Here is a 12912-nt window from a genome sequence, read left to right as displayed (position 1 = left end):
TCTAAAATATGTGCAACCAGAGCTTTGTAAAGTAAAGTGTCCCTTTGCTCCTCAATGATATTCTGTGGCTTTAGAAGTCTGCTGTTTACAAAATTGCCTGCATTTGTTTAATAGTGTTCTATCTTATTGCTGTGGATGTGAACCTATGTGATGGATTGTTTTAAAAGAAGAAAATAAAGCCTCAGACTTTGTGCAGGGTTTATTTGCGTAGATAGAAGTTAAAAGTCTGCTTTTTAAATTTGAAAAAGAGGAGCTAAACTGCATGTCTTTTGTATATCTGGCTACAGTATGGCTTGCTTGTATTCACACTGGCAGAGCATAACAATTTAAAGCAGTGGTGGCAACCTGTGCTCTATATGATGCACATCAAGGTTCTGTGTATATCCCATGAGACATTTTTAGTGTTGGCCATGTGCAGGGTTGCCAGATTCCACTCTTTTTTTTGTCTATGTATTTTTTTGCCCTTACCAGTATTACTAAAGTGACACGCACACAACACAAGGGCATGTGAAGTAAGGTGCATGCTGACTGCACAACATTGACTGAAGACCCGTGTGCTGTCTCTGCCTCCAGTCAAACCTCTTCTACAACACAATCAACGTACCCCACAAATTCTGGGTTCGAAAAACTACCCTATCCTAGGAGGCCATCTTAGTTACAACAGTCTTGCAGCCCACTGAGTTGGATGGCCGCTCATGCGGACCACTCACTGGCATAGGTTGCCCCATCACTGGTTTAAAGAGCTGTAATTTAACACAGTTGGGTACTTTATACTGTGGCCACACTTGCATATCATTTTGTATTTGTATTCTTCATACAAGTCCCACCATTCTCTTGCTCTTTTTTTAAAGGCCTGGAAGCCTGCTTTTCATTGTCCATTTTTAACTGACCCCACAGATCTTGTCTACGATACTATTCTAAGTCAGATTTTCCACACAAATCAAATTGTACTAACAACCAGTCTGGAGACCTGCTCTGAGCATAATCTAGCAGCTTGATAGCTGACAAACAGGTGCCTTGTTTTTAGTGACTCCCATCCCTGTTAGCACTGGAGCTGTGCTGATATTGCAGTGGCAGGAAATTTGGCTATGCCTACACCAGCATTTTTCCTTCAAAGTACAGGCTGGTGTGGTTTGGTTGTTTGGAAAGGCTTAGCCTTCATCCACATACTGTTCTCAAGTCTGAGCTTTCTTTTCTTTCCTTTTCTGCTAGAATGGAAAGATGTCAGGAGAGAGCTCAGGCTAGCCATCCATAATATCTGGCTTTTCTCACGCTATTATCTTCCTCCAAACTAATATGTCTTTTAAAAAAAATATGCTCTGTTGTTCTTGTTTGCAGTCAGACTCTTATTTGTATGGGAAACCTAACTGGCACACTTGTCTAAAACTCTTTAAACATTAGCATGGAAAACCTCCTATAAATATGAAGCCTTAGGCAAACGGGTAGAAAGTTATTAGAATGTCACTTTGACCTTTGATAAATCCTCCAGCCAAGCCAGTCGTTAATAGTTAACAGTAAAAGATGCCACTGAAGGAAACCCGAGGCTGCTATGGAGCATTATTTTAGTCTGGGGAGAAAGACAGAGAACTTTATTACTGTGTTTTATGTTGGAATGATCTTTATTTATTACTATTGTTAAAATATGTATTAGTTTCTTCCCTCTTTTGGATTCCATGTCTGTGTTTGTTTGTTTTCAGTAACAATGCCAAAAGCTGAGGAAGTTGTATACTTTGGTGGGGAATGGCAGAATTGGCCTAATCTCTGACACAATCTGTTCGAATTGAAGAAGATTTTAGCAGTCTAACAAACTTTTTTGCACACAAAATGCATTTGCTATTGAAAGGTATTAGTGCCTGCTTGAATAACCTGCTGATGTTGTTTTTTCAAGTTTCAAAATGGTCAAGAAGTAGCACTCTGCTTAGAAAATTGCTACATATTTTTCCTTCTGTACCAAGATTATTTTAATTTTCTGCTCTTGTTCTCTTCTTCCATGCTGGTACGATGGGACACATGGTCTGCAGTTCTAAGCTGCACGTTTTTCCTACAAAGGAACCTACAGTACAGTCCTTAACCAAGTAATAGTTGTGGTCCGTAACCATAATCACTAAGAAACTTCTTTTGCATTGTGCTGTTTAAGGGACATTACATTTATAAGGAGAAAGGTTTAGTTTATTTCAGGCTTCTGCCTCTGGGTTATATATGCTGAATGTGAACTGTGACCTTTCAGCTATGCACAGGTTTTTTATGGCGAAAAGTACTAAGATGGGAATGCAAGTGGGAGAATCACGCAAGACTGCAGCTACTAGAATTGCTTGACACTAGAGACAAGAAGGAGGTGTCACTCTGGCAGGGAATTGCCATGAAGGTAAAGGTATGTCCACAGGGGAGTCCGATAGTAAATCAAGGATTTCCACACTTGTGGTTTTCCTCCTTGCACATTTACCATAGGCCAAACACCTCCAGCAGAGCCAGGCTCTGCCGGCCCCTCCCTCCTGCTCTAATTAAACGTCCTCCCCCAGAGCCAGGCATGCCCAGCCTACCCCACCCCGGTATATTCCACCCAACTGCTGGAATCTGGGGTCTCCAGGGTTGCAGGTGCCATGCCAGGTCCCGAGGCCACACCAGGGCCAAAGGAGCCACATGGCTCCCAGCTGAGGCCACAGGCGCCATGTCAAGAGAAAGTACTGCAGGGGCCGCCTCCGCCACTTCTGCCACGTGCTTGTCCAGCTGTGTGGTGGGGCATGTGCGCAGAGCAGCCATAGGGACACCCCACATATGTGGCTCTCCTGAGCTGCATTTTGCCAGGCTCTGCTGCCCCATTCACCATATGTAGTGAATGGGGAGCATATTGGACACTGCGGATCTACACTCCGCAGATTTTAGAGACAGGGCCATGTTGCTAAGTCAGCATGTGTGAATGCTGTTTGTTGGCACTTTTGATGACAAGATACTTCCATCTCCTACAAGCAGCTTTTGCTTTTGTCACACAAACCAATGTTCACATTTGCACTTGCCATGACAAAAGTTTGTCACTTGTGGGGGGAGGGATGGGGAGAGGCACTTGGGAACTAACAAAAGTAAAAGTTCTCTCAGTCAAGTGCAAGTGCGGTTATAGCTGATATTTTGAAATATTTACACAGCATTAAGAAGAGCTGGTCCTGTCCCCCAAGGACATTAATTAACTCATGGTGAAGGGCCCAAAAGCAGGTGTGGGCTTCTCTTACACTCTACCTGCCTTCTCCTTCCTGAGCTCTCTCCCTCAAACAATCAAAGCCATGGCCACTTACAGATGATGCTCTGACGGCTTTCACAAACTTGTACACTGAGCTCCTTAGTTCAAGTTGAGGGTGAAGTAATGTGATATGATATAATGGCCCAATGATAATGAAGACTGAAATTTCTGTGTGTGGGATTTAGTGTGTATTTTGAGGTCTCTTGCCTTGTGAGGAATTAAACTAATTCAAGTAGGGGTTTGACCTCCCTAGTCCAGCATCCTTGGGGTCTGAGTGGTCCCAGACCGGGGATTTTGTCAGACCAGGGAAGGTCAATGTTGACTTGCCACTCCCACTCCCACTCCCTGGCTCCCCTCCCTGCTGCCGCCCACAGCTTCCCAGCCCCTGTGGCTTTTCGGTCCCGTCCATGTGTTTCATGCACCAGCCACAGCTGAGGCCAGTTGCAGACTTCCAGGTTTCTGGGCTGCCAGTGGCTTCAGCCCCAGGCCACCAGTTTCTTGGTTGCAGCTGCCCATTTTCCCTCCACTGCCTGCTGCCCTGTATCCTACCCAGCTGGGGCTCCCAGCTGTTGGGCTTCCAGCTTGTCCTTGCTCCCGGCCACTGGGGCTGTCTGCCAGACCACAGATGTTCCAGACAAGAGAATCCCAGATTGCAGAGTTACAAGCAGTTTGTTTAACAGCATGAGAAGCAATTTGAGAGTGAGTGGCATCTTACCAACACCTAGTATCTCCTTTTCCTGGTAATGGATGAAGTTTGGGCAGCCATGCAGAGTTCAATGTATCTGTCAGCTCCCTCACTTGTGAGGTTTTGAAGTGTTCTGCAGTCCCTACCAGGAACTGATGAAGTCATTTTGGAATGGCACCATTCATTCACCTCAGCACCCCCATCCCAGGAAATCAGAAGGTTGTTTGAACCATAGTTCATCTTTTCCATGGCTTTTCTCATTTGAAATTTGACTGAAGTTTTATCTACACAGAGAAAGCATGGTTGACAAACTTCATTTCATACAAAGTCCTGTATTGGCCTTCCCTGATCTTGTGCAAGAGTAGCTTATTTCAGTTTAGCTTGAATCAGTTCTCAATTGATTTAAACTAAATATAAAAGCCATACCAAAGCCACCTTGCATCAAGGAAGCATCCACACACACAGTTTAACCTCATCCATTTAAGCTGGCATCTTGGTTTATACTAGTGAAACTTTCTCATGTAGGCCTCAGTTTTCTCATTTCATTCCAGCTCAATATGCAGGGAGTGTGTGGGCTTTCAGAAGCCATTCAGCATTGTATTTCTATTTTGTCTGTTCTGGCTTGCTGTTGTTAAACTTTGGCCATGTCTACACTATGAACTAGAGAAGCATAAGTGTGTCACTGTCGTGCAAATGCTTGATATAAAGAAAGATTTTTCTATCACTGCAGGAACTCAGTGTGTGCATTCAGCTTTCTTTTGGTTCCTGCATGCCCTTTGTGGGGGCACTTGTGGTTTTAACAAATACGCTCAGAGCAACACCCATCTTTGTGGTTTCTATCAACTGATAACAGTCCACAGCAGGCTGGCCCTTTTTTCTATCAGCACCTGTATTTGTTGCCTTTAGCCTACAACAGATATTGTACACAATCTTGCATGCCTCTCAAGTTTCCCCCATAGAGTGTCTGTAATCATATTCCTTCATCCAGACTCCAAGGCTCTCTTTTATCTCTAAATGGCCTCATAGAGTGAGATGAATGGTTTTCTCCACCACATACTCAATAAATATACTTTTTGAGGAAAATTTGGTTGAAGGTAGGGTAGTTTGTATGTAGTGAGGCTCAAAACTAAATAACCTGTGTTTTTATTAACTGGGTTTATATCTCTGTGATAAGTACGGTACATTAGCAAGGAAGGAAAGCTGGGTTGGGGGAGCAGAGAGAGAGACTCACCTGCAAGATGTTGGCCAGCATAAAGAAAAGCCTTCTCTTCAGACTAGACAGTATACAATCAATGGTCCCTCTGATCTTTTCCTTCCATGTGCAGAATAATTTTATATGCACTGAGGCATACGTAAAGGTGCACTATCAATAGAAACACAAAACTACCTCCAGAGATCATCCCTGCAAGATGTGAGGATTCTTTGTGAGTCTTTACTGCCTTTTCAGTTTGAGCTGATGTTCAGGCTTTTGATTTGCTAGCTCTCCAGAGCAAAAATATTGACTCTTCCCACCACAAAATGTTATAAGGGCACGTTTAGCTTTCAGATCATCTTAGTTAATGTAAGAAGATCTTATGAGAAACAGGGCAGATTCCAGCAGTGCAGCTAGAGTCCAGATTATTTAGTTTTTCCCAGTTATAACTAAAAGGAGCTCAGTTTTATGCTAGCTCATGAGGCTTTGACTGGGATAGCAGGTGAACTAGCACTTGCCTGTGATGTTTTTGTTTGTTTGTTTATTTGCATTTGTGTGGCTTGGTCAAAGGATTTCATTGGGGCCTGTTTATATCCAAGCTGTTCCAGACCTTATAACAATGTTAGAAAGTTTTTAAAATTTGATTGTTTTTCAGCATATGTCATAAGAACATAAGAATGGCCATACTGGGTCAGACCAAAGGTCCATCAAGCCCAGCATCCCATCTGCCGACGGTGGCCAATGCCAGGTGCCCCAGAGAAGGAGAACAGAAGACAATGATCAAGTGATTTATCTCCTGCCATCCATCTCCTGCCCTTGTTATGAAGGCTAGGGCACCATACTTTATCCCTGGCTAATAGCCATTTATGGACCTAACCTGCAAAAATTTATGAAGCTCTTTTTTAAACCCTAATAGAGTCCTGGCCTTCACAGCCTCCTCGGGCAAGGAGTTCCACAGGTTGACTGTGCGCTGTGTGAAGAAAAATTTCCTTTTATTAGTTTTGAACCTACTACCCATCAATTTCATTTGGTGTCCCCTAGTTCTTGTATTATGGGAAAAGGTAAATAATTTTTCTATATTCACTTTCTCCACACCATTCATGATTTTATATACCTCTATCATATCGCCCCTCAATCGCCTTTTTTCCAAACTGAAAAGTCCCAGTCTCTCTAGCCTCTCCCCATATGGGACCCTTTCCAAGCCCCTAATCATCTTAGTCGCCCTTTTCTGAACCTTTTCTAATGCCAATATATCTTTTTTGAGGTGAGGAGACCACATCTGCACGCAGTACTCGAGATGTGGGCGTACCATAGTTTTATATAGGGGAAGTATGATATCTTTTGTCGTATTATCGATCCCTTTTTTAATAATTCCTAACATCCTATTTGCCTTACTAACTGCCGCTGCACACTGCGTGGATGTCTTCAGAGAACTATCCACTATAACTCCAAGATCCCTTTCCTGATCTGTCGTAGCTAAATTTGACCCCATCATGTAGTACGTGTAATTTGGGTTATTTTTTCCAACATGCATTACCTTACACTTACCCACATTAAATTTCATTTGCCATTTTGCTGCCCAATCACTCAGTTTGCTGAGATCTTTTTGTAGTTCTTCACAATCCCTTTTGCTTTTGACTGTCCTGAACAACTTGGTGTCATCTGCAAACTTTGCCACCTCACTGCTTACCTCATTTTCTAGATCATTGATGAACAAGTTGAACAGGATCGGTCCCAGGACTGAGCCCTGGGGAACACCACTAGTTACCCCCCTCCATTGTGAAAATTTACCATTTATTCCAACCCTTTGTTTTCTGTCTTTTAACCAATTCCCGATCCATGAAAGGACCTTTCCTCCTATCCCATGACCACCTAATTTACATAAAAGCCTTTGGTGTGGGACCGTGTCAAAGGCTTTCTGGAAATCTAGGTATATTATGTCCACTGGGTGCCCCTTGTCCGCATGTTTATTAACCCCTTCAAAGAATTCTAATAGATTAGACAGACACGACTTCCCTCTGCAGAAACCATGCTGACTTTTGTCCCCTCAGAAACCCATATTTGATAGCTGTGCTAGACACCATTTGAATGCTATTTCACCAATATAAAGTGGGAGTTAGTTCACGAGATGTATAGGAAACGATATAACTCTAGCCAGAGCTGGTTCCCAAGCAAACCTTGTGAACACTGCTACAGTTAAGTTTTCATAGGTAAGACATTTTCATTAATGGATTGGGAAGATCTGAGGAGTTGTACCAGACAGAGATGTCGTCATTAGAGGAAGTTTTTGAATGGACTTGTAAACTATAATGATAAATCGTCAGGATCAGATGGTATTCACTCAGCAATACCAAATGACTGGAAGATAGCTAATGTGATGCCAACTATTAAACAAGGCTCCATAGGTGACTTACATCAATTACAGGCTATGAAGCCTAACTTCAGTACAAGCAAATTTTTTTTTGTAAAGCGAAAGTATGCCTCACCAATCTTCTAAGAATTCTCTGAGGGGTGAAACAGCATGTGGACAAAGGTAATCTAATGGTTATACTAGACTTAGAATTTTCAGAAAGCCTTTGAAAAGGTCTCTTACCAAAGTTTCTGAAGCAAAGTAAGTTGTCATGGGATAAGAGAGAAGGTCCTCTCATAAATCAATAACTGGTTGAAGAAAAAAAAAGAGGGGGTGGGGGGAAACAAAAGATTGGAATAAATGGTGAGTTTTCAAACTGGAAAGAGGGAAATAGTGGTTTCTTCCAGGATCTATTCTGGGACCATTGCTGTTCAACATATTCGTAAATGGTTTGGAAAAAAGGGGTGAACAGTGAGGCAACAAGATTTACAGATGATACAAAACTATTCAAGATAGTTAATTCTAGAATAGACTGTAAACAGTTACAGAAGGATCATATAAAACTGGTTGATCGGGCAACAAAGTGGCAGATAAGCACACTGGAAAACATAATCCCAAGTATACATATAAAATGATGGGGTCTATATTACCTGGTACCACTCAAGAAAGAGATCTTGGAGTCAGTGGCTAGTTCTTTGAAGACATCCACCCAATGTGCAATGACAATCAAAAAAGTTAACAAAATGTTCGGAATCATTAGTAAAGAGAGAGATAATAAGACAGAAAATGGCATATTGCTTCTGTGTAGGTCCCAGAGAATGCTTACACCTTGCATATTGTGCACAGTTATGGTTGCTCCATCTCAAAATTTTTTGGAACTGGAGAAGGTACAGAAAGGACAACAAAAGTCATTAGGGATAAGGAGTAGCTTCCATATGAGGAGAGATTGATTGGGACTCCGAACTTGGAAAAAAGCTGACTCAGGGATATGATAGAGGTCTGCAAAATCATGACTTGTGTGCAGAAATTAAATAAGGAAGTGTTCGCTGCTCCTCATAGCACAAGAACTACGAGTCACCCAATGAAATTAATAGCAGGTTTAAACAAAAGAAAAGTGTTTCTTCATACAGTGTACAGTCGCCTTGTGAAACTCTTTGCCCGAGGATGTTGTGAAGGCCTAGACTGTAACAGGGCTCAACACTAGCCTGATAACTTTGTGGAGGATAGGTCCATCAGTGGCTTTTAGCCAGGATGAGAAGGGATGTAAAACTATTCTCCAAAGTGTCCTTAGAAGCTGGGAATAGGCAACAGAGGATGATTCAGAATGAATGCATAGAACCGGTAAAGACCTCACATCAGCTACTGTTGGAAGACAGGATAGATGGACTATTGGTCTGACCCATTTTGGCTGTTCTTATGGATGGTTGTGTCTTCTTCCCAAACCCACCTTCAATATTGGCAAGGATGGATGTTTAGTCACTTTATGCTTGGTGTCCAGTAAAATTTCATTACAGTTTTCCAAGGTTGAACTAGGCGGAATACCTGATGGGCATAGCTTTCTACTTCAAGTTTCGTTTTGGGCATTGCATGCATATGACTTTATGTGTCCATTATTTCCTTGTAGGTGGTATCAGATGCTGCTGGAAAAGGGGTTGCTATCACTGGGAACAACACCTTCAATAACTGGAATTGGCCTAATGCTGTCATCTTTGCTGCTACGGTTATCACAACAATCGGTGGGTATTTAGCATGTAAAGTCTTCTGGCTTTAAGTCTTAAGCTCTAGTGGGCTGGTACCTTCTCCTGTCCAAATGGCTGTCTACTGAAGGATGATAAAAGCCTGTTGGAAGTGTACACAAATCAATAAAAACCTCTAAAGTGTGCCTTTTGAAGCATATTTGGTGAGGCAATGACAATTTTTCAGTCTCTGTGTTTGCAGGTCTGAAATCCTTTAAATGCATAATAGAAATGTTTATCTTGCTGCATAGTTACAGATCCAGTGTGCTGACAAAGTGGGATTAATGTGTTCTTAGGGCCAATCAGCACTTATGTGTGCAAGTCTCTTGTAATACAAATTTAGCTCAGAGTGTGGCATTTAAGTTAAACAAATCTTTGGGGGTTTGGAACATCCACACATTCATGAGATCTTGTGGAACTCTCCTGTCATGTAGTGTTCCACACACTCCCAAACAAGCTGTTGATAAATGCATCATCATTAGTGAAAGTGACAGATCTGAAAGCCTTCCTGTCTGTCTCCTGTATTTCATGGGCAAAGCTGGGCAGAAATGATGCACTCTCCTAAATCTGACTGCTGGCTTGTGCATGTGAAAGCCTATAGCACCAATAAGGCTTATTCCTCATCCAGGGTATGCAGACAGTGCTGCAGAATGTGCAAAATCAGCAGCGTCCTTTTGCAAAAATCTTCCTTTGCATTTGTAAAAGGTCTTTGCCGATATATTCAGAATGTTCTGCAAGATGTTGGAAAACATCAGGGGCACTGTTTGTTATTTTGTTCTGACCAGGGACACATACAGTGTTTACAAACACAAACTGACCAGGGGAGGTGGAAACCTTAGAGCTAAATCAAATACTGCATCATGTTCTGCTTGTCACTATTATTAAAATCTTTTGAAAAAAACTGACTTCCAATAAAAAGTTTGAGAAAGCAAAAACTGGTTTAAGCAAGAAAATACTGGCAGAGAGTTAGACAGCTAGCTTGATCTTTACCGGGACTATGATCAGAATATCTGCTCAGTTCTGTCACTGTCCAAAAATTAACCAAAGCCCTGACCAAGGCAAGTTGCTCCATCACAACTTTTCCTCCACCTTTTCACTAGCATGCCTCCTTTATGTGTAAAAACGTCAGGACAAGACTTACACATTCATAATGGAACTCGGGCGGGGGGAAAAAATAAAAAAAAAGGCCTTGTCTGCAGATTTCCCAGTAAAATTTATAAATTGCCTCGGGCAGTTTTGACATCCTCTCCTTAGGCTGTGCCCCCAGTTAGGAGCACTTTACTGGTATAGAAATAATGGTATACTTCAGCAACAGAGCACTCCTTTTGTCTCCGTTAACAAATGTGTAGGATGAAGTCAAACTCTGGATTGAAACAATTTATAAAACTAGGTCATTTCACGTTATTTTACCAGAAAGAAAAATTCTTTTTAGAAACCTCTCTAAGAGAAGTTTCTTTTTAATCCCCTGCTTCTCTGGTCTGGAGAGAGTTCTCTGACTTAGCGAATAAGCCCAAAAAAGTATGGCACCAAAATCCAAGGGTTACTTGGAAAACGGAACCTTTTGCCCAGTGTGTGTTACTGTTTCCCTGTAGGTGGCGAGGGCAGGGAAGTATGCAGTCAGAGGATAGCAATAGGAGCAACACAACCCAGCCTCGGTTGTGAGGTCAGGGCCTTCTCCTACATCAGTGTTAGGCAACAACTCCCTATCTGTATGCTGAACTGCTTTGAACTGGCATCTGTGCAATGGTCTTTTATCTCTTTCAGGCTATGGAAATGTTGCTCCAAAGACACCCGCTGGACGTGTCTTCTGCATATTTTATGGTCTCTTTGGAGTTCCTCTGTGCTTGACCTGGATCAGTGCTTTGGGAAAGTTCTTCGGTGGGCGTGCCAAGAGGCTGGGCCAGTTCCTAACAAAGAGAGGAGTTAGCCTGGTATGGATTTCTGCGTTTTTCCTTCTGCAGGGTGTGGTTGGTGTGTGACTTGAACATCTAGTTCTTCAGCTATCTGCTGATCTGGGTAGTGTACTTGGCTGTTAAGGGCCATATTCTGCAAGGAATAATAAGGGTTGAACTGAGAAAGTAAATGGGCCCTGTTTGTAACCACTTTGAGGCAAGGTCCCTGCTCACTAGAGCGTGCACAGCACCTAGCACAGAGGGGCCCTGATTGGGCCTCTGGATTACACGGTCATAGAAACATTTAATAATTTTGGAGACATTCACAAAACAATGTTACAGAAGTGAGTATAATCTCTATACATAACTGTTAATGCAGCAAAACCAAGCAGGTACAATTAACTGTTGGAGGTGAGATACAAATACGTGTGTACAGAGGTTGAGGGAGAGAATGGGAAGGATGTTGCTAAAATTCTCTCAACACGTGCTAAATTTGCAGTGTGCCTGGTGATAACATCTGTGACTAATCCTCCCACAACATCCTGTCTCCCCAGCCCAGAGCTTAAGTGCTCTGGGGGGCAAGTTGTGTGTCTCTGCACCAGAAGGTGTTTTTGCCTGGAGAGAATTAACAAGCACATGTGGATTACAGGGCCGTTGTTCTCTCAAAGGTGTTAGTAGGGTCACCTACATCGTAGTGCAGCTGAAGTGGTTCATGTGGCTTGCAAAAACCTTTGCTAGAACTGAAGCCGAGGAATTCAGAACATGGCATGTTTAGTTCATATAAAGTGTCTGAGCTCTGCGTTTTCTCCTGAGCCCTCCAGTGCTATCTCCTGTCAATCCAGTACTGCTCCTTCAGTGATCACTGGCTCCTCCTCTGTCAACCATGCACCTACCCCCACATGCATTTTGCAACCCCACCCCCCACTACCAGAGCACACCTTATCTATTGCTCCAGCAGCTACTGTACAGAGTTGGCGACATGCCTGTGGACATCAGTCTTCAGACTAACCTTGATGGATGTTCTGTAAAATGCACTGGGCTTGAAGAAAGCTTGACTTGTGTGCCTGAAATTTCTTTTTCTTCACAGAGAAAGGCACAAATTACGTGCACAGCTATTTTCATTGTCTGGGGCGTGTTAGTCCATCTGGTCATTCCTCCCTTTGTGTTTATGGTGACGGAAGGCTGGGACTACATTGAAGGTCTCTATTTCTCATTCATCACAATCACCACCATAGGATTTGGAGACTTTGTTGCTGGTCAGTTAATTCCCTGTTTTATTGTATATTGCTTGGGTTATGTAATGTCAGTGCTTGAGGGGTGGGGATGCTGTGTATGTGTGTCTGTGGTGGGGATGCATCTGGGGGCTTTCTCATTACTGAAGTTTTTTTATTAAAGACCAGCACTATTCCAAGAGAATCTGGAGCTGGAACTCTTTTCAAAAATGACAATTGTTAGATCCTGAGCTCCATGCTCTACGAAGCTTGGGGGAAGCAGAAAGGAATAGGGGGAGAGTTTGCTCTGTGAAGAGGAAGACATTACTCCTTTCCTGTCCTTAGTTGCGCCAGTCCTAGCAGCCCCAGGATTTGGGTGGTGTCTCATCATCTGGGATGCGACCTATAGACCTGTGGTCTAAAAAGTCTTGGGTTAGGCCAAAAAGCTGGAAAACTATGGAGCCAGCCATGGAGAGTCAATTAAATTCTTTATGCCTGTCTCAATAATCCTAATTTTGAGTTATAAATATTTCACACATGCTTTTAGAACCACCAAATTTTTTTAGAAACATGCCTCATGGAACCACTCTTACACAAATCACTGTTAGGGAAGC

At 42.6% G+C, this 12912-nt stretch overlaps 1 protein-coding gene across 1 annotated transcript in view; it reads left to right on the top strand.

Moving 5' to 3' along the window:
* KCNK5 (potassium two pore domain channel subfamily K member 5) overlaps positions 1-12912 on the top strand; it is a 73678-nt gene that overhangs the window by 54151 nt on the left and 6615 nt on the right. The window contains exons 2-4 of the mRNA XM_074988558.1: positions 9084-9195; positions 10960-11126; positions 12175-12343. Coding sequence (XP_074844659.1) covers positions 9084-9195; positions 10960-11126; positions 12175-12343 — 448 coding nt within the window. The remainder of the gene's footprint in view (positions 1-9083; positions 9196-10959; positions 11127-12174; positions 12344-12912) is intronic.

Source organism: Carettochelys insculpta, chromosome 3, assembly GCF_033958435.1.
Source record: "Carettochelys insculpta isolate YL-2023 chromosome 3, ASM3395843v1, whole genome shotgun sequence".
NCBI lineage: Eukaryota > Metazoa > Chordata > Testudines > Carettochelyidae > Carettochelys > Carettochelys insculpta.
The sequence above is the reverse complement of the archived record's forward strand: the minus strand, read 5'-3'. Positions and strand labels throughout refer to the sequence as shown.